The sequence below is a fragment of the Salarias fasciatus genome, chromosome 22, assembly GCF_902148845.1.
Source record: "Salarias fasciatus chromosome 22, fSalaFa1.1, whole genome shotgun sequence".
Lineage (NCBI taxonomy): Eukaryota > Metazoa > Chordata > Actinopteri > Blenniiformes > Blenniidae > Salarias > Salarias fasciatus.
In genome coordinates, this window is record NC_043765.1 from 30,178,233 (window position 1) to 30,198,103 (window position 19,871).

At 53.9% G+C, this 19,871-nt stretch overlaps 2 protein-coding genes across 2 annotated transcripts; one reads left to right on the plus strand and one right to left on the minus strand.

The window, feature by feature from the left end:
- Positions 1–611: 611 nt before the first annotated feature.
- On the minus strand, positions 612–13,361 carry umad1 (UBAP1-MVB12-associated (UMA) domain containing 1). The gene is given in 5 exon segments (XM_030120028.1): positions 612–2,252; positions 2,255–2,390; positions 10,408–10,493; positions 10,813–10,901; positions 13,261–13,361. Coding segments are annotated over 4 exon segments (426 nt in total). The 5' UTR covers positions 10,895–10,901; positions 13,261–13,361; the 3' UTR covers positions 612–2,130.
- A 558-nt stretch (positions 13,362–13,919) lies between these two features.
- rpa3 (replication protein A3) lies at positions 13,920–18,681 on the plus strand. The gene is made up of 4 exons (XM_030120030.1): positions 13,920–14,167; positions 14,237–14,311; positions 17,521–17,632; positions 18,546–18,681. Exons 1-4 carry the CDS (start codon positions 14,069–14,071, stop codon positions 18,626–18,628), a joined length of 369 nt encoding a protein of 122 aa, XP_029975890.1. The 5' UTR covers positions 13,920–14,068; the 3' UTR covers positions 18,629–18,681.
- The last annotated feature ends 1,190 nt before the right edge of the window (positions 18,682–19,871 follow it).

Here is a 19,871-nt window from a genome sequence, read left to right on the forward strand (position 1 = left end):
ACACGGCTGGAGCGCTGCATTAATGCGGATGGGGATTATTTTGAAGGCGACGGTGGTGTTTTATTTTGAAATGTCATAAATAAAAAGTTAGAATCAAATTCCGTTTTTTTTTGGGTACACCCTCGTATGTCCTGAGGTGACTCTCTGGCTTCCTTGTCCTCTCCCCTGTCCCGTCTCCCGTCCTCTTCTCCTGGTCCTCGCTCTCTGTCCTCTGGTTCTCTGGTCCCAGGACAGCACCAGTGACTATCTCGCTGGTGGGCGTGGCCCCAGAGGCTGGTGGGCGTGGCCACCGATGGTCCTGAGGTGAGGCTCTGTCAGCAGCACGCTGTGGAACCGTGGACAATAAACTCTTCCGTCCAGGTTCTCGGAGGACGGCCGATTCCAGGATGGGGTCCTGGGTTCTGGTCTTGTCCATGACGTCCAGCTCAGTGCTGCATGGAGCTTGACGTCTGGGGTGAACGTCCTCCAGCTGACCTCAGAACCAGACCAGACGGTCCAGACCCTGGACCGGTTCGAGCCATGGGGTGGGGCTCTGAGAGGACTCTCCCTACAGCTCATCCCTCCCCGGCGTCCCTCCATCGTAACCTCCAAAGCAGACACAGGGTCAGGACAAGGATTTTATTGGAAATCAGCATGTAGAAGGCACAGCAGGTACTATACACACACACACAACCACACACACACACACACACCGCTCAGGGGGAGTCCAGGGAGCCACAGAGGGACGACCCTCACCATTTTAGACCGGGAACATGAGCGCTGCTGCTGGACCTGGAAGAGCACCAGGTCTGGACCCGCCCCCCACAGCCTTCTCTGGTCGTGTCAGTTCTTTAACCGTTCCCCTCTTCCAGCACGTGCACCACTGTGAACCACGCTCCGCCATCCGCTGTTTCCACAGCATTTCTACTCAGACATTTCAAGAAGTTCCACTGAAACGTTCTCACTTTCTGTCATCTGCAGGACCCCTCAGGAAAAGAAAACAAAAACACTTTGGCAGCTACACCCGACATCATCCTACAGCTGGAGCACCTGCCCGGCAGCCAGCCCTGTGACAACAGAACCTTTAGAGTGGGTTCTGCTGGGTTCTGCTGGGTTCTGCTGGGTTCTGCTGGGTGCTCTCTGGGGACAGAACCATTAGTCAGGTTCTGCTGGGTTCTGCTGGGTTCTACTGTGTTCTGCTGGGTTCTGCTGGGTTCTGCTGGGTGCTCTTTGAGGACAGAACCAGTAGATTTATGTGTGATGAAGCAGGGAGAGAGTTAGAACCTGCGCTTAGGGTTCTGCAGGAACAGGGCTGGAGAACCCTGCTAGCAAATCACTCACTCACAGCTTGTCGACATTTCATCGTGTCTCTCACACACACCACACACAACACACACACACACACGACACACACCACACACACACACAACACACACACCACAGTCAGCTGGGTTCAGCTCATAGGTGGGATCTGGTGGAACCAGGGGAACGCAGGCTGTTTTCCACTGAGGGTTCAGAGTGAGTTTGGTCAGATGATCAGAGACGATCCCAGCAGTTCAACAAGCTGAGCGACAGGGAAAGACATCAGGACATCATCAGCATAGAGGCAGACTGTCCATTCAATCACAGCTGTGGAGACGAAAGACAAGAGTGACCATCAACACAAAAACTGAAAAACTAGATCCATGAAATTTGAGAAGGAAATCAAGACTGAACACAGGAAGAACGTGGGAGAAGGTGGAGAAGGTGGAGAAGGTGGAGAAGGTGGTGGAGGCTGGAATTCAACAGTCAGTCCATACTCTCATTACACCGACAGAAGACAGTCAGCAGGTCGCTCTAGACAGAAATGTTGTTTGTCTGGTGATGTGGGGCGGAGCAGAACCCGGCAGCCCCCGGCGGCCCCCGGCGGCCCCCGGCGGCCCCCGGCGGACCCCGGCGGCCCCCGGCGGCCCCGGCGGCCCCCGTCGGCCCCCGGCGGACCCCGGCGGCCCCCGGCGGCCCCCGTCGGCCCCCGGCGGCCCCTGGTGGCCTCCCGCAGCCACCAGCGGCCCCCAGCGGTCGGATCTTCCTGAGAGCCTGGGGGTCGGAGGTGGTGGGTGAACTCACGCTGACAGAGTCGGGCATGGGGCGGGGCCGGGGTGGGGGCGGGGCTCAGGCGCTGTGCAGAACCGAGTTCTCCAGCGTGAAGTCGTACTGGAAGCTGGCCAGGTTGTAGTTGACGTCCCGGGACAGCAGGACATCCGGGATGAGGGGGAACGCCGCCTGCACCGCAGGACGTGGGGGGCGAGCGTGAAGGGGACGTCCCCGAGGAGGTCCGGGAGAGCAGGGAGAGCCGGGGCGGCGTCCGCCAGCGGGGGGGCCGGCGGGGGGGGGGGCGAGTGGAGGGGCCGAGCCGGAGCCGGACGGGCGGGCTGCCAAGAACACAGGAGAAAGGAGGCTGTCAGCGACAGAACAGCGCCACAAGCTGGGCGGGCAAACACCAGGGCAGTCAGGTGACCAACTGGAGCTACAGTGAGAAGCAGCCACATCACCATGGCAACGTGGCTGTAGGCCTGGCTGAGGGCCCAGACCACCCAGAACCCCCACCCACCCAGAACCCAGTCAGCCCAGGATCAAATGAAGTCATATCCAAACTGAAAAATTGGGGAAAACACCACACACACACACACACACACACACACACACACACACACACACACACACACACACACACACACACACACCACACACACACACACACACACACACACACACACACACACACACACTCAGAGGGTTCTACTGTGATGTCTGGGGATGTGCGATACCACTTTTTTTCAGATCGATACCGAGTACGAGTACTCCAATTTTCAGTACTCACTGATACGATACTCATACCGATACTTTGATACATAAAATTCCAAATAATGCAATGACAGATCCTTTTTGAAAAATTACTTTTATTTCTAAAAAAAAAACAAAAAAAACAAACAAAAAAAAGGCAGCATGGCCACTATGCTGAAGTACAAAATAAAAGTTTAACACGTGTATGAAACTTTAACATGTATGAAAAATAAAACATCTCTTAAACCAATAAATAAATAAAACAAACAACTCTTTCAGTTTTACACTTTTTAAAAGAACTCATTTTAACGTTTTTCAAATGAACTAAAGTGCAACATAAAACAGCTTTCTCCGGTTTTACACTCACGCTGCTGCTCCAGATGTCAGTGGTGAAGCTAATGACCGTGATTCACACAACAAGAGTCGAGCGCCTCTGGAATCACAGTCCTCACTGTTGTGGTTCGAGACGGGACTTCATATTTCAGCTCCACAACCTCCATGAACCGTCGGAATCCAACGTTCTCCACAAGCAGGAGGGGCTGGCGAGTGAAGCCTTTCTGCAGCTGCTGGTGTTCTCTGTTCTCTGTGCTGCTCTGGGATCGCTGCTCTTCAGTTTCACGGGTCTTCTGCAGAGTTTGCCGTCGAGTTGCTGCAGGATTTTTTCCAGCACAACAGCGTCAGCCTCTCTATACTCGTCCACATGCTTCGCCTTGAGGTGTTTCGTCAAATTACTAGTATTAAATGAGCAAGATGGCGCACCTCCGCCAGCAAGCTTCTGCGTTGCAGAGTCTGCATTCTGCAAAGCCTCGGCTCGTTTTCGCTTATTTAAATGCATCTCCACACCGGCGAGCAGCCGTTCATTCATGTAGTCCCGACACAGGATGAGACGCACATGGAGAAGTCAACCCTCGGCAGCGTAGCGCCACCCCCCGGTGAGGAGTGCTCACTACGCCTGGGATTTTCTGGCCTTGAGTATCGGCGGCTGTTATCGGTAGCCTTCAAAAGTACTCGATACTTTGAAATAAGGCCAGTATCTGCCCGATACCGATACCTGGTATCAGTACTCGCCCATCCCTAGTCATGTCTCCATCAGTTCTCGGAAGCAGAGGGTTCTACTGTCGTGTCTCTGCTGCGGCCCACTGAGGTTCTGTGGATCCAGGCCCGGGTTCTGGATCCGTGGTCCTGGCTGCTCCTCGGTGCTGGGGAGTCTATGCGTGTGTTGGGATCGGTTCTGTCAGGATGCGTCCACACGCTCCGCCCGGATCCAGGCTGGAACGCCGCTGCACCACCCGCTGATGGAGGAGGAGGCGTCCCGCTGTGCAGGGGGGGCCGGTGGAACCGTAATGACCGCTACCGGCCCTCCGTACGCCAGACCTGGAGCCATAAGAGGGAGGGGCTTCAACAGAGCTGTCTGCTGATTGGTCCCTGATCATTAATACTGTTTAGGAAGCCCGCCATTTTCAAAAGGTTCTCCAGGGAGTCCAGAGAGCTCCGGTCCGCAGAGGAGCAGCTGCTCTCCGTCACCAGAGCAGCTTCAGCGGAACAGATGAAAACAGCCGGAGAAGATTCAACCGCAGCCGCAGAGGGATCCTGACCACCAACCGGCGCCGGTCTGACGCCATGGACCGAGTTTAGAACCGAAGACCGGCGAGTCAAGGCAGAGAGGCGGTGTGACGGCGCCACCACCTGGCTGAGGTGGAGGTGATGATGAGGTTTAAAAATCTGTACAACTGCTCCACCCACCCTGATCCCCCCACCCTGATCCACCCTGATCCCCCCACCCTGATCCACCCTGATCCACCCTGATCCCCCACCCTGATCCATCCACCCTGATCCCCCCACCCTGATCCACCCTGATCCCCCACCCTGCTCCATCCACCCTGATCCCCCACCCTGATCCATCCACCCTGATCCCCCACCCTGATCCATCCACCCTGATCCACCCTGATCCCCACCCTGATCCACCCTGATCCCCCCACCCTGATCCATCCACCATGATCCACCCTGATCCACCCTGATCCACCCACCCTGATCCCCTAACTTGATCCCCTACCCTGATCCCCCCACCCTGATCCACCCTGATCCCCCCACCCTGATCCCCCCTGATCCACCCACCCTGATCCCCCCAACTTGATCCCCTCACCCTGATCCCCCACCCTGATCCACCCTGATCCCCCCACCCTGATCCCCCCTGATCCACCCACCCTGATCCCCCCAACTTGATCCCCCCACCCTGATCCACCCTGATCCCCCACCCTGATCCACCCTGATCCAACCACCTGATCCCCCCAACTTGATCCCCTCACCCTGATCCCCCCACCCTGATCCCCCCACCCTGATCCATCCACCATGATCCACCCTGATCCACCTGATCCCCCCCACCTGATCCATCCACCTGATCCACCCTGATCCACCCTGATCCACCCACCCTGATCCCCCTAACTTGATCCCCTCACCCTGATCCCCCCACCCTGATCCACCCTGATCCCCCCACCCTGATCCACCCCTTATCCACCCACCCTGATCCCCCCAACTTGATCCCCTCACCCTGATCCCCCCACCCTGATCCACCCCAACCTGATCCCCCCTGATCCCCCACCCTGATCCACCCACCCTGATCCACCCTGATCCATCCCCCCGATCCACCCTGATCCACCCACACCTGATCCACCCTGATCCCCCTACCCTGATCCACCCCCTGATCCATCCACCCTGATCCCCCTACCCTGATCAACCCTGATCCCCCCACCCTGATCAAACCCTGATCCGCCCACTCTGATCCCCTCACACTGATCCACCCTGATCCACCCTGATCCCCCACCCTGATCCCTCCACCCTGATCCACCCTGATCCATCCCCCCTGACTACAACTCTGAACTGTACAGCCACCAGTGTTCATCCACCTGCTGATGCAGCAGAGCTGAATGAGGCTGATTCTTCCTCTCCAGCCAGGGAGCAGATGGATGCTGCAGAACCAGGCCCTGCAGGTCCTCTGGCCCTCCTGGCCCCGGAGGCAGAACCAGGCCCTCCTCCAGTCTTTGCCTCATCTAGACCCTGGGCAGCCAGCGTTCCAGGACCTCTCCTCATGGTTCCTCATGGCTCCTTAGTGTTCCTCAGGGTTCCTCAGGATTCCTCAGGATCCTCAGGGCTCCTCAGGGCTCCTCAGGGGTCCTCAGGGCTCCTCAGGGCTCCTCAGGGGTCCTCAGGGCTCCTCAGGGTTCCTCAGGGCTCCTCAGGGTTCCTCAGGGTTCCTCAGGGTCCTCAGGGCCCTCCACAGGATTCCTCAGGGTTCCTCAGGGTTCCTCAGGATTCCTCAGGATTCCTCGTGGCTCCTCAGAGTTCCTCAGGGCTCCACAGGATTCCTCAGAGTTCCTCTTGAGTTCCTCAGAGTTCCTCATGGCTCCTCAGCCTGTTTCTTTTGTGCAGGAAGCAAACAGAAAGACTCTGCCGCCGCCATCCTCCATGTTTGTTCCCCACATTCTCCCCGTTTGATGTAATGACATCACTTCCTGCTTTGGAACACGGATGTTCATCACCCCACCCACATTACCAGAACAATAATTATTTTTATGTAGTTTCATTGATTGACAAAAAGCTTTGACGTCATCAATCGTTCAAAATTACTAAAAAGAAATAGTAAGTATGGCATCCGAGGAGTAGACCATTGGCTCTCAAGTTACTTGGAAAACAGAAACCAATATGTACATATAATGACACTAAATCTGAACTACGGAAAATTAATGTGGTATGCCCCCGAGGTTCGATACTTGAGCCAAAGTTATTAATTTTGTACATGAATGATTTTGCTAAGTGTCCAAACTTGTAAAATTGTATTCGCGAGATGATACCACATTATTTCAGTCAGGTAAAAGCATACAAGAAGTCACAAAGTAGTGAATGAAGAATTGAAAGTAAACAAACACTGGTTTGATCTAAACGAATTGATCCTAATGCCAAAAAAACAAATTTGTGTTGTGTTAATAATAAAAAGGAAAAAGTGAAAGTAAAACTCGAAATAGATGGAGTTGAAATCATTGTGTAACAGAAACAACATTCTTAGGATTATGACTGACGACGATCTAAAGTGGAGATCTCACATTAATTACACCAAAGGGAAAGTTGGGAAAGCCAATTTCTGTGTTACACAGAGTTAAGTTTTTTCTGAACAGTTGTGCTTTGTTAACATTGTATAACACTATGATTTTACCTCATCTCAATGTATTGTGTTGACGTGTGGGCAGGGCCGGCCCGGGCTTCAGAGGCGCCCTAGGCGAGCCCTGACGAGCAACCCCTTGGGAGCATGCTTTTCAAGCGGTTCCGTAGTTGGTTGAGCGGGGGGGGGGTGAATATGACTTTTTCAGTATTGTTAATTTGTATTAGTTCAAATAATTTGTATGTAATTTTGTATGTAATTTTGTATGGAACAAAATTGTTCTTCTTTCTGCTCATTTCCTTTCGTTTGTTTGTGTCTAAACTGATGACATTGATGTATTTTCATCTTTTTGTTTTTTGTGTTGTAGTTTTAAACGAAAGAAACAAATAAACTAACTAAACTAAACCCCGCACCGTGGAAGTGCCACGCTGATTTTACTGACCCGATCTGAGCCAACCCGACCCAACTTGAGTCAACCCCAGTCCAACTCCGACCCAACCCCAGTCAACCCCAGTCAACCCGACCCAACCCCAGTCAACCCCGACCCAACCCAGTCAACCCGACCCAACCCGAGTCAATCCCAGTCAAACCCGAGTCAACCTGACCCAACCCCAGTCAACCCGACCAACCCCGAGTCAATCCCAGTCAACCTGAGTCAACCTAACCCAACCCCAGTGAACCTGAGTCCAACCTGACCCAACCCGACCCAACCCCGAGTCAACCCCAGTCAACTCGAACCAACCTGAGTCAACCCCATTCAACCCCGACCAACCCCAGTCAACCCCAGTCAACCCGACCCAACCCCAGTCAACCCCAGTCAACCCGACCCAACCCCAGTCAACCCCAGTCAACCCCGACCCAACCCCAGTCAACCCAGTCAACCCGACCCAACCCAGTCAACCCCAGTCAACCCCGACCCAACCCCGAGTCAACCCCAGTCAACCCCAGTCAACCCGGGAAACAGTCAGGTCGGCACCACTCCAAGTCGGCCCCGGCCAACTCGGCACCGCCCCGGGATACAGTCAACTCGGCATCAAGCCAAGTCGGCATCAAGCCAAGTCGGCCTCGCGGGCGGGGGGGGCTCTCGAGTGGCCGAGTTGGCGGACTTGACTGTAAGCTGCTTACCAACTCGGCCAAAAGCGTCGTTCTTTTTTTTTTAATCACGATGGGGATAATGTACCTGGGAGCTTCATGTTTGACGTCCGAGTAGCTTAGCTACAAGCGCGCAGCGCTTAGCGGCTGTCTGGTCATGTGACCGGTCCCAAGGCATTCTGGGAATCGTAGTGCAGCGATGCCGGCTACGCCGCGACGATTTGCAGTTTTTTTCGTGCCGGCAGCGCCGCTTTCTCCTCACATAGCAGGCAGGGGACTGGAGGACAAACTGTGTGGTTATGGTGACTGACAGGTTAGAGGTGGAGAATGGACCTGGAGCTTCATGGTTGACGTCCTGTTTGAACCGAGTAGCTTAGCTACGAGCGCGCAGCGCGAGCGGCTGTCCGGTCATGTGACCAGATCATGTGACCGGCATATGATCCGCGAACGCCGCATGATCAAACCAGTCGCCTGCATTATAATTTCATTGTAATGTTCTCCACCCCCGAAGTTTGGTCAGCCAGTACAATTAATTTATTTTTACCCCAATCAGTGGAAACCTAGGAAGCCCGAAGCTGCATGACGAACTCGATCATACTTGTTGTATTGTATCCCAACCACAACATAATACCTGTATTGCATTATGCTTATGCTGATTTGTTCATTCTGATCAACATTGTTAGTTTGTCAGTCATTATTCTTTTCTTTAACAAACATTGTCATTTGCAAAAGCATGTATTTTGTTTGTAAATGTTGTTTGCCCGCCATCTAGTGTGCGTCACAGTAATAGCAACTGGGACTGTAATATCAAACGATTACCAGTAGTACATGTTAAGCTGTCATATGGTTTCTTGGTGTTCATAAGCTCATAAACGTAGCCCTCCGGTAAAATATTATATACATTTCATTTCACTGAAATGACGGTCGTCATGTATACATTTAAATCACGTGTCAAACTCCAGTCCTCAGGAGCAGTGACCCTACATGTTTTAGATCTAATTGGAAATCTAATTGTACTGGCTGACCAAACTTCAGGGGTGGAGAACATTACAATAAAATTATAATGCAGGCGACTGGTTTGATCATGCGGCGTTTGCGGATCACATGCCGGTCACATGATCTGGTCACATGACCAGACAGCCGCTCGCGCTGTGCGCTCGTAGCTAAGCTACTGGGTTCAAACAGGACGTCAACCATGAAGCTCCAGGTCCATTCTCCACCTCTAGCCTGTCAGTCACCATAACCACACAGTTTGTCCTCCAGTCCCCTGCCTGCTACGTGAGGAGAAGCGGCGCTGCCGGCACAAAAAAAACTGCAAATCGTCGCGGCGCAGCCGGCATCGCTGCACTACGATTCCCAGAATGCCTTGGGACCGGTCACATGACCAGACAGCCGCTAAGCGCTGCGCGCTTGTAGCTAAGCTACTCGGACGTCAAACATGAAACTCCCAGGTACATTATCCACCATCGTGATTAAAAAAAAAAGACGCTTTTGGCCGAGTTGGTAAGCAGCTTACAGTCAAGTCCGCACCGACCAACTCGGCCACTCGAGAGCCCCCCCGCCCGCGAGGCCGACTTGGCGAGATGCCGACTTGGCTTGATGCCGAGTTGACTGTATCCCGGGGCGGTGCCGAGTTGGCCGGGCCGACTTGGAGTGGTGCCGACCTGACTGTAAACCATCAACCCGACCCAACCCCAGTCAACCCAGTCAACCCCGAGTCAACCCCAGTCAACCCGAGTCAACCCGACCCAACCCCAGTCAACCCCAGTCAACCTGAGTCAACCCGACCCGACCCAACCCCAGTCAACCCGACCCAACCCCGAGTCAACCCCAGTCAACCCGAGTCAACCTGACCCAACCCCAGTCAACCCGAGTCAACTCCAGTCAACCCCAGTCAACACCAGTCATCCCGAGTCAACCTGACCCAACCCCAGTCAACCCCGACCCAACCCCAGTCAACCCCAGTCAACCCGACCCAACCCCAGTCAACCTGAGTCAACCCAGTTAACCCCAGTCAACCCCGACCCAACCCCAGTCAACCCCAGTCAACCCAGTTAACCCCAGTCAACCACAGTCAACCCAGTTAACCCCAGTCAACCCCGACCCAACCCCCAGTCATCCCGACCCAACTCCAGTCAACCCGACCCAACCCCGAGTCAACCCCAGTCAACCCCAGTCAACCCAACCCAAGCCGACCAGGACCTGACCCGAAGCTGTGTCAACCCTGACCCAGGCAGTTGAAACGAGACTGAAGTGAACCTGGAAGCATCACCTGGCAGAAGAGCATCTCAGTGCCTCCAACAGGGACTGACGGACCGGACCAGACCAGCCTGGACCGGACCGGACCAGACGGCGCTCACCTTAGACGGCTGCACGATGACGTTGGTGGACGGCTGAGTGAGATTCATGGTCTGCATCTTCCTCCTCTGCTCCTCCAGCGTCTCTCCTGCAGGACACAGGAGACATGACTGCTCCACCCACTGCTACTGCTCTACCCACTGCTCCACCCACTGCTCCACCCAGTGCTCCACCCACTGCTACTGCTCTACCCACTGCTCCACCCACTGCTACTGCTCCACCCACTGCTACTGCTCCACCCACTGCTCCACCCACTGCTCCACCCACTGCTACTGCTCCACCCACTGCTACTGCTCCACCCACTGCTCCACGACTGCTCCACCCACTGCTCCACCACTGCTACTGCTCCACCCACTGCTAGACCCAGAGCGAACTAGACTAGTTCGGGTTCTGCAGGAACCGCTTACCGACAATGACGAAGCCTCCGTCCACTTCCTTCTCTGGCGGAGACTTCTTGGAGTCTTTCCTGAAGCCCAGGAAGTTCAGCATGGTTCTCCTGCGAGAACAGAGAGAACTCAGGCTGTTGAACCACCGAGAACACCAGAGAACCACCGAGAACACCAGAGAACCACAGAGAATACCAGAGAACCACCAAGAACACCAGAGAACCACAGAGAATACCAGAGAACCAGAGAGAACACCAGAGAGAACACAGAGAACACCAGAGAGACCTGGAAGGACACACATCAGCTGTGCTGAAGTACATCAACTTCTGTGCTGAGAGTGTGACCGAGACAAAGACAGTTAAAGTGCTGCCCAATCAAAAGCCGTGGTTTGACCGGGACCTGGCTGCCCTGCTCAGAGCACGCGACTCAGCTTTAGATCTGGGGACCAGCAGGCCTACACGAGTGCACGAAGCAACCTGAGGAGGCCATCAGAGAGGCCGAGCAGGTACTTCAAAAGTAACAACCGCAGAGGCCCGTGGCAGGGAATGAAGTCCATCACCGGCTACAAGGACAGCCCTGCAGCGACACCCTCCACAGACAGCACCGATCCAGACGCCCTGAACCACTTCTTCGCTCACTCTGACAGGCGGAGCAGCGACCCGGGAGACACCCTTCAGCCTGCAGCGATGGCGGCGGACCCCCCCATACAGCTGCACCAGAACCAGGTCAGGGCAACTCTGCGTAGAGTCAACACGAGGAAAGCCCCTGGTCCAGACGGCGTTCAGGAAAAATCCTCAAGGACTGTGCAGACCAGCTAGAAGTGGTTTTTACCTCCATCTTCAACCTCTCGCTCCAACAGTCCAAATTCCCACCTGCCTGAAAACAGCCCCCATCGTCCCAATACCACAGAAGAAGACAGTCAGCTGCCTGAATGACTTTGGCCCAGCTGCTCTCACTCCATCATCACAAAGTGTTTAGAGAAACTCATCATTTCTCACTTTAGATCCGCCGTCCCTGCTGACCTGGACCAACACCAGTCTGCTCATCAGGCAGACCGGTCAACAGAAGACGCTGTGATCACAACTGTCCACACAGCCCCCGACTCCCTGGACCAGAGGAACACGTATGTGAGGATGCTGTTTGGGATTTCAGCTCAGCCTTTAATACTGTTGTTCCCCCAAAAACTGGTCAATAAACTGAGCAGCCTGGGCCTGGGCAGCTCACTGTGCGCATGGATAAGGGACTTTCTGAGCAACAGACCACAGCATGTCAGGATGGGGGGCCGCACATCCTCCACCCTCATCCTGAACACGGGGACACCACAGGGATGTGTCCTCAGCCCCCTCCTGTACTCCCTCTTCACCCATGACTGCATCTCCATCCACTCCACCAACACCATCGTCAAGTTCGCCGATGACACCACCGTCGTAGGACTCGTCGCAGACAACGACGAGACGGCCTCCAGAGAGGAGGTCCATCTTCTGGTACGGTGGTGCCACAATAACAATCTGGACCTGAACACCGACAAAACCAAAGAACTGATTGTGGATTTCAGGAGGACCAAACGCCCGGAGCACCCGGCCCTCTGCATCAATGGAGAGGAAGTAGAGAGGATCAGAGCTTCAGATTCCTCGGTGTGCACATCACGGCTGACCTCACCTGGGCCGTTAACACCTCCTGCCAGGTGGGGAAGGCACAACAGACTCACAAGAAGGTACAACTTTATTTCCTCAGGACGCTGAAGCAGCTCTCCTGCCCCAACAGCTGCTCATCAGCTCCTAAGAGCCCCCCCGGAGAGCCTCCTGTCCTGCTGCACAGCGCGGTCCGGCAGCTGGACAGCAGAGGACAGAAGGAACCTTCAGGGTCGTCAGGGCAGCCGGGAAGACCATCGGTATCACACTACCCCCCCTCAAAGACACTTTACTGGCCGCATACAGAAGAAGGCCTCCAACATTGCAGGGGACCCCACACACCCAGGCCACCTCCTGTTCTCCCCCCTCCCCTCAGGAAAATGATACCAGACTATCAAAAGCCGCACAAACAGACTTAGAAACAGCTTCTACCCACAAGCTGTGAAAGCCATTGCCCCACCACCCCCCCTCTCCCGGCCTGATTACCCCCACAACTGCCTCCAGCGCCCCCCCAGTCCCCCATATAGCACTGAGCCACTTTACATGTGTGCATTTACCTTGTGTCAGCTCTCCTTTTGCTCTGCACACCGTTTCACGTTTGCTCTTTTCTTATATTTATATTATATGTATGTATATATGTTTTTATAATGTCCTCACGCTGCCACAGAGGACGCCAAACAATATTTCACTGTACATACCTGTTGCCTAACAAGTTTCATCGTGACAATAAAGATCCATCTATCTATCTATCTATCTATCTATCTATCTATCTATCTATCTATCTAGAGAGAACACCAGAGAACACCAGAGAACACCAGAGAACCTGGGTGTGTCTCACCTCAACGTGTCTCAGCCGTGGTGTGTCCTGTGTGTCTTTTGTCCTCCAGTCTCGTGAGCCCTCTTGTTTGTTATGATTCCGTCACTACGTCACCGTGGTCCGTGCCGTTTTTGCGCTCGTGTGAAACTTCAAGCGACGATGAATATTTCCGTTCCGTTTCCGCTTCGTTTTTTTTTTGTTTTGTTTTTTTTTTGGGGGGGGGGGTCCAATTTTAATCTACATATAATTTATGTAAGTACTCATTTGGTTGCAGCTCAGTGTCTTTATTACATAAAACACAACTCTGGTAAAAACAATCATGACAGATTTATTCCCTTGACGTTTACATTAAGTGTTTCACCGGCTGTTAATCTGTCATCACACCGTGTGTACTCACCGTGTCCAGCTCTGCCATTCATTATATTGTATAATTGTTGCTGCAAAGCAATACATTTATAATAATAAGAATAATAATCATTATGCACCCATAAATAATAATAATAACAATAACAATAATAATAATATAATAATAATAATAATAATAATAATAATAATAATAATATAATAATAAAAAGATATTATTATTATTAATTTTATTAATTATTAATTTTCATGCCATCCTGCCGTCTCTTGACGTGTTCCGAGCGGATATGCCGTCCGAAACGCTGGGTGTGTTTGATTTCAGTCCTGCGTCGGCCGCCGGCTGCTCCGCTGGTGTTTGCTCGGTCGGCGCAGGCGCTCCGCCCTCACACGAGCTGCAGCTGGGAGAGGAAGCACGTCACCCCGGTTTCCCGCGCTGCGCGGGCTCACTCTCTCGGCGGCTGTGAAGATGGCGGGTATCCTGGACGTCCCGAAGAGCAGAGTCAACTGCTCCATGCTGTCCCAGCACATCAACAGGGCCGTGTGCTTCGTGGGCCGGGTGGAGCAGGTCGGTCCGGCTCCGCTGCCGTCTGTCTGGAGACCGCGAGCCGCTGCTTTACCGTTAGTGTGTCCGCAGGTTCACCCGAGCGGGAAATCCTTCAGTGTCTCCGACGGAGAGGGGAAGCGGGCCACGGTGGAGCTCAGCGACCCGGTAAGACCCCCACCGCGGCGGGACGCCTGTCCCTCTGGCCAGGCAGCAGCGGCGCTGGGCGCAGGCACGTCCCTTGATCGGTAGACAGACACGGGGAGGGACAGACGAGTGGTCATTGGGAAAAACTAAGGGGGCAGTGGCGGCGCCAGAGTATTTTTCCTGGTGGGGCTGAGGCGGGGCTGACCCATATTGTGGCAGGGCTCCAGAAATGGAAGAATTTCAGTGTGAATGTATATTTAAAGTAAACACCCCGGCTCGATCTCGATGCGGTGAGAACAGGGTCGCTCCCGGGGTCGAGCCAGCTTTCCTCGTTTGCCGCACTTTTGTCCGTGTGAGGCTTCCGTAGCGCACAACACGAACTGTTATTCTGAGCGCACATCCAGCACAGCGGAGAGGAGAGTCTGTCTTCCTTCTGAAAGTCAGCGATTTGTACGACCTGCAGAAAAATCATGTACAACAGAACCACCGTTCTGGCTGTGTTCCGTCTCCGGTCCGGAATCATCGCAGCACCGCCTGCAGTGCCTCTGCAGTCCGCTGGAGGAGGTTGCCAGATCTGTCATGAAACCCGTTTAACTCAAAAGAAAGCAGCCAAACCGCCATCTCGGTTGGAAATGCGCATAAAAACCGTAATTGTATAATTAAAAACAACACGTCATAAACACATCATTTCATCAACCCGTCCGACGTGTTCAGTAAAGAAGCTTGATTTGGCAGAAACCCGCCCAACCTGGCAACACAGAGCCGCTCCGGTCATACAGCTGTATTCCACAGAACAGCCAAGAATCGAAACACAGCTCCAAAAAATGAAGAATGCAGGCAGCAAGAGGCAAACCACACGCAGCAGTCAGGAAAATAATACACAATACTAAACTCACCAGGCTGATTTTCACAGAAGTACAATCCTCCGGTTTTTCTGACCGGAGTCAAAAACCACAGGACTCAGGTCCGCTCCCCGTCCAGAGTCTCACTCCACCACTCTTCTGCACGTTTGTCTGGTAATGTCGCTGTGACTGGCTCTGATGAGTCTATTGTGGATGAAAGCTGAAGAGCGGGAGATTGGAGCTGATCACACATGAATTTTGCGACCCGGAAAAACTCCTGGAAAACCGTGAGAAGCAGAACAAACCGTTCACCGACAGGACGGACCGTCCGGCGGCGTTTAAAACAAAACTGTCCATGTTTTGACCAGCTTACTGCCGTTAACGTAATCAGGGGGGCCTATGAGCCGCCAATACAAGCTACAGCCAGGTTAGATAAGGCGCTCACATGAGTGACGTACTACGTAGCAGGACCCCATCTATCCCAGGACCCCAGAGTGAAGCTCAGCTGTCCTCGCAGATGCCTGTCTGAATGCCGTTACATGCGCCGCAGTGGCGCTGTTGGATTTAAAACTTTAGTTTTTCTTGGTTGGCTTCTGGTAGGGCTGATACAATTCTTGGTGGGGCTTTAGCCCAACCAAGCCCCACCCTGACGCTGCCTGTGTAAGGGGGGACAGGTGTGTTTGGGTAAATCCAGACATGGTGGACACCTTCCTTCAGAGTGACTGTCCAGGTGGAGCTCGGAGTGTCCAACCCGCCCGGGTTGAGGACAGCAGCTGTCCGGGATGAGCTCAAACTTTATTTCAATGACCTGTGCTGCTTCTTCACCCCTCTCCACCAGGGGTCTCACTGCCCACTGTTTATTCTGCATGTGTAACCGGTTACAGTGACGTCAGAGTACTGAGCCCTTCTCTGGCAGTAGCGCTCTATGGCCGCCAGGGGGCTCTGTCTCCACTGAAATCCAGTCCCTCATAGTCCCGTTAAACCAGAGCGTTCCAGCCAGAGACCAGCCAGAGACCAGCCAGAGACCAGCCAGAGACCAGCCAGAGACCAGCCAGAGACCAGCCAGAGACCAGAGACCAGCCAGAGACCAGCGACCAGCCAGAGACCAGCCAGAGACCAGCCAGAGACCAGCCAGAGACCAGCCAGAGACCAGCGACCAGCCAGAGACCAGCCAGAGACCAGAGACCAGAGACCAGAGGCCAGAGACCGACCAGAGACCGACCAGAGACCAGCCAGAGACCAGAGGCCAGAGACCAGAGGCCAGAGACCAGCCAGAGACCAGCCAGAGACCAGCCAGAGACCAGCCAGAGACCAGAGACCAGCCAGAGACCAGCCAGAGACGCTGCAGCTGGGAGCTGCTCACATGTTTTCTACGTTTACTCACATTTCTTCCGTCTGTTTATAAATCCCTCATGCTAGCCCGTGACCCGCTGGTGGCAGCTAGCTAGCTAGCAGCAGCGTCTCCCCCTCCAGCTTGTTGGGCTGTTTCCATGGCAACTGGTCTCTGCTGCTGTAAACCAGCTCTTCCTGACACAGCCTCCTCTCGGCCTCCACCCAGCCTCTCAGGAGATACCTAACGACTGAGAAATATGGACACATTATTACTTCAAGCAGTGTTTTTAAACCAGTAGAACCACAGACGCGTGGAGAGCATGTCTGCTGCTCGCTTTGAGTTTCAGGACTGTAAGCCTTTCTCGACTTTCGCCCAAACGCCCAAAGTTTCCTCTCTGACGGAGCTGCTGCTCTTCTGTCATGAAACTGATCGGCAGAGGAATTCAGTGATTCACTTCAAGTTTGTCTTGAAATGCTTCCTCCCAGCAGTGTTCTGCTCGGTTCTCCGTTCAGCAGAACTCTTCCTCCGACCAGAGTCTGGAGAACCAGCTGCTGTGTTCCTGGTCTCCACTCCGCCTGGCTCCAGCCTCACTGGATGAAGTTCCTGTGGAGAGGAGCTTCAGTCTGCAGCTGCTGGATGTTAAATCTGAACACACACACACACACACACACACACACACACACACACACACACACACACAGAAACACAACCATCTGAACCAGGAGGAACTTTCAGCTCCAGAGACTCACTGACTGACAGCTTCAGAGACATCTGTCATCATTTAACCAACCAGAAAGCAGGAAATCCCCTCTACCCCCCAGAGTTCTCCAGGAACCTCTGAGTCCCTGACTGGATTCACCGCTAGATCCTCAACAGAACCCTGAGACCCCGAGCTTCACTCTGAGGGCTGCTGTCCGTCCAGGCAGAGTTCTGCTTTGACCTGGAGAGGGGGTGCATAGAGCTGTGTGTGCAGACAGGTGGAGTGTTTCTCCTGGTCCTGGTCCTGGTCCTGGTCCTGGTCCTGGGTGGGGTTGACGTGTGTTTTCCCCCTGCAGCTGGAGGAGGAGCTGAGCGGCGTGGTGGAGGTGGTCGGCACGGTGTCGGCCAAAGGAGCCATCCTGGCCAGCTGCTACACCCTGCTGCGCGAGGACAAGGGCGTGGCGTTTGGTGGGTGACCCCGTCCTGCGACCCACACGGCTGCTGCTGAGCTTCAACACCTCAGCAGCCGGAGCTGGTAGAGCGGCTCTGGTAGAGCGGCTGTACTGCTGTGGTAGAGCGGCTGTACGGCTCTAGTAGAGCGGCTCTGGTAGAGCGGCTCTACGGCTGTAGTAGAGCGGCTCTGGTAGAGCAGCTCTGGTAGAGCGGCTGTACGGCTCTAGTAGAGCGGCTCTGGTAGAGCGGCTGTACGGCTCTGGTAGAGCGGCTGTACGGCTCTGGTAGAGCAGCTCTGGTAGAGCGGCTGTACGGCTCTAGTAGAGCGGCTCTGGTAGAGCGGCTGTACGGCTCTGGTACAGCAGCTCTACGGCTGTGGTAGAGCGGCTCTGGTAGAGCGGCTGTACGGCTGTGGTAGAGCGGCTGTACGGCTGTGGTAGAGTGGCTGTACGGCTCTAGTAGAGCGGCTCTGGTAGAGCGGCTGTACGGCTCTAGTAGAGCGGCTCTGGTAGAGCGGCTGTACGGCTCTGGTAGAGCGGCTCTGGTAGAGCGGCTGTACGGCTCTAGTAGAGCGGCTGTACGGCTCTGGTACAGCAGCTCTACGGCTGTGGTAGAGCGGCTGTGGTAGAGCAGCTCTGGTAGAGCAGCTGTACGGCTCTGGTACAGCAGCTCTACGGCTCTGGTAGAGCGGCTCTGGTAGAGCGGCTGTACGGCTGTGGTAGAGCGGCTCTGGTAGAGCGGCTCTGGTAGAGCGGCTCTGGTAGAGCGGCTGTACGGCTCTGGTAGAGCGGCTGTACGGCTGTAGTAGAGCAGCTCTGGTAGAGCGGCTGTACGGCTGTAGTAGAGCAGCTCTGGTAGAGCGGCTGTACGGCTCTAGTTGACTCTAGAGGGGCTGTGATCAGCTGACTGTGTCCCTGCTCTGTTCCAGACCTGGAGCTGTATAACGAGGCCCTGAAGCTGGTCCAGGACTTCCCCCAGCACTACCCCTTCCAGGCAGCGGCCAGCGGATGAAGCCTTTTCTTTTTTTCTTTTTTCTACAGAAATAAAGTGTGTTGTTGAAAGTCTTGGGTGTGTGTTGGACTTCAGGGGAAGAGTTAATGCTAATGCTAATGGCCCACTGGCAGCTGAAGAGGCAGCATGGCCGGTCTGTGGTCTACTGAGGGCCCTGTGGAACCAGAGCCAGTTTGAACCAGGACAAGACCATATTTAAATCTCTGGACCCCTAGAGGCAGGCAGACCCCTCTAGTCCATCACAGAGGGTCCGTTAAGGTAGCAATATTGAAAAATGCGACGGAGTGTGTTGCCAGCAGCAAATCCACTGCTCCACCCGCTCAGCGTCCAGACTGCCAGGGACACCAGCTCCGGGGTCCTGGGCTCATGGTGGGCTCAGGCTGGGCTGTTTGGTTTCAAATAATCCCACTCAGTAACTCATGTTTTATCAGATCACACATTTCTTATGTACCGTAACAGATTAGTTACGTTTTTTTGTATCCTAATTACTTAACAGCATTGCATGTAATCTGTGACTCCCCAACACTAACATGAACTGACCAGCAGGGGGCGGTGTGAACTGACCAGTAGTGTGAACTGGGGCCTCATTTACACAAGCTGGAGAAAGGATCCTACTAAAGCCGGCCCACCATGAGACAGTCAGGTTCCCCAAACAGCATCCCTTCAGAAACCACCTGGCCCCTGGACACGCCCACCTCCGTGATCAGTGGAGCTCCACATCAGTCATGGCAGAGAAGACGCAGGACGAGATGGGAGGCTGTGTGAAGGACACGAAGGACGCCTGCTGGACACAGTGGGACGTCAGCTGCTGCGTCCTCACAGGACGGAAGACTGGATGAGGACTGACCAGGATGTGACTGGAGAAGGTCTCCAGGTGACATTCTGCCTGTCTGCAGGGACGAACCTGGTTTAGTCTTCACTAACTAGCCTGGTTTAGTCTTCACTAACTAGCCTGGTTTAGTCTTCACTAACTAGCCTGGCTTAGTCTTCACATTTCTGTGATCATTACAGTTAGTTGTTAGTTACTCAAACCAAAGGAACAATTATTCACTAATATGTTTCTTTAGATTTCTTGCAATATATTACAAAATATACAATTAATTTCCATGTTCAGTATATTATAATACGCTGGAAAATATAAGCATAAATCTCATATATGGGAATATTTGCCTAATACATTTTATGATGTTTTTCACTATGATGGAGTCAGGTGGGTCAACATGTCAGGACGTCCTGCACGTCC

Excerpts from the sequence above, each read along its gene's own strand:
- rpa3 (XM_030120030.1), top strand. The coding sequence starts at position 14,069 with ATGGCGGGTATCCTGGACGTCCCGAAGAGCAGAGTCAACTGCTCCATG. Across the intron at positions 14,312-17,520 it reads CGGTGGAGCTCAGCGACCCG|CTGGAGGAGGAGCTGAGCGG; the intron begins GTAAGACCCCCA and ends TTCCCCCTGCAG. Across the intron at positions 17,633-18,545 it reads GGACAAGGGCGTGGCGTTTG|ACCTGGAGCTGTATAACGAG; the intron begins GTGGGTGACCCC and ends GCTCTGTTCCAG.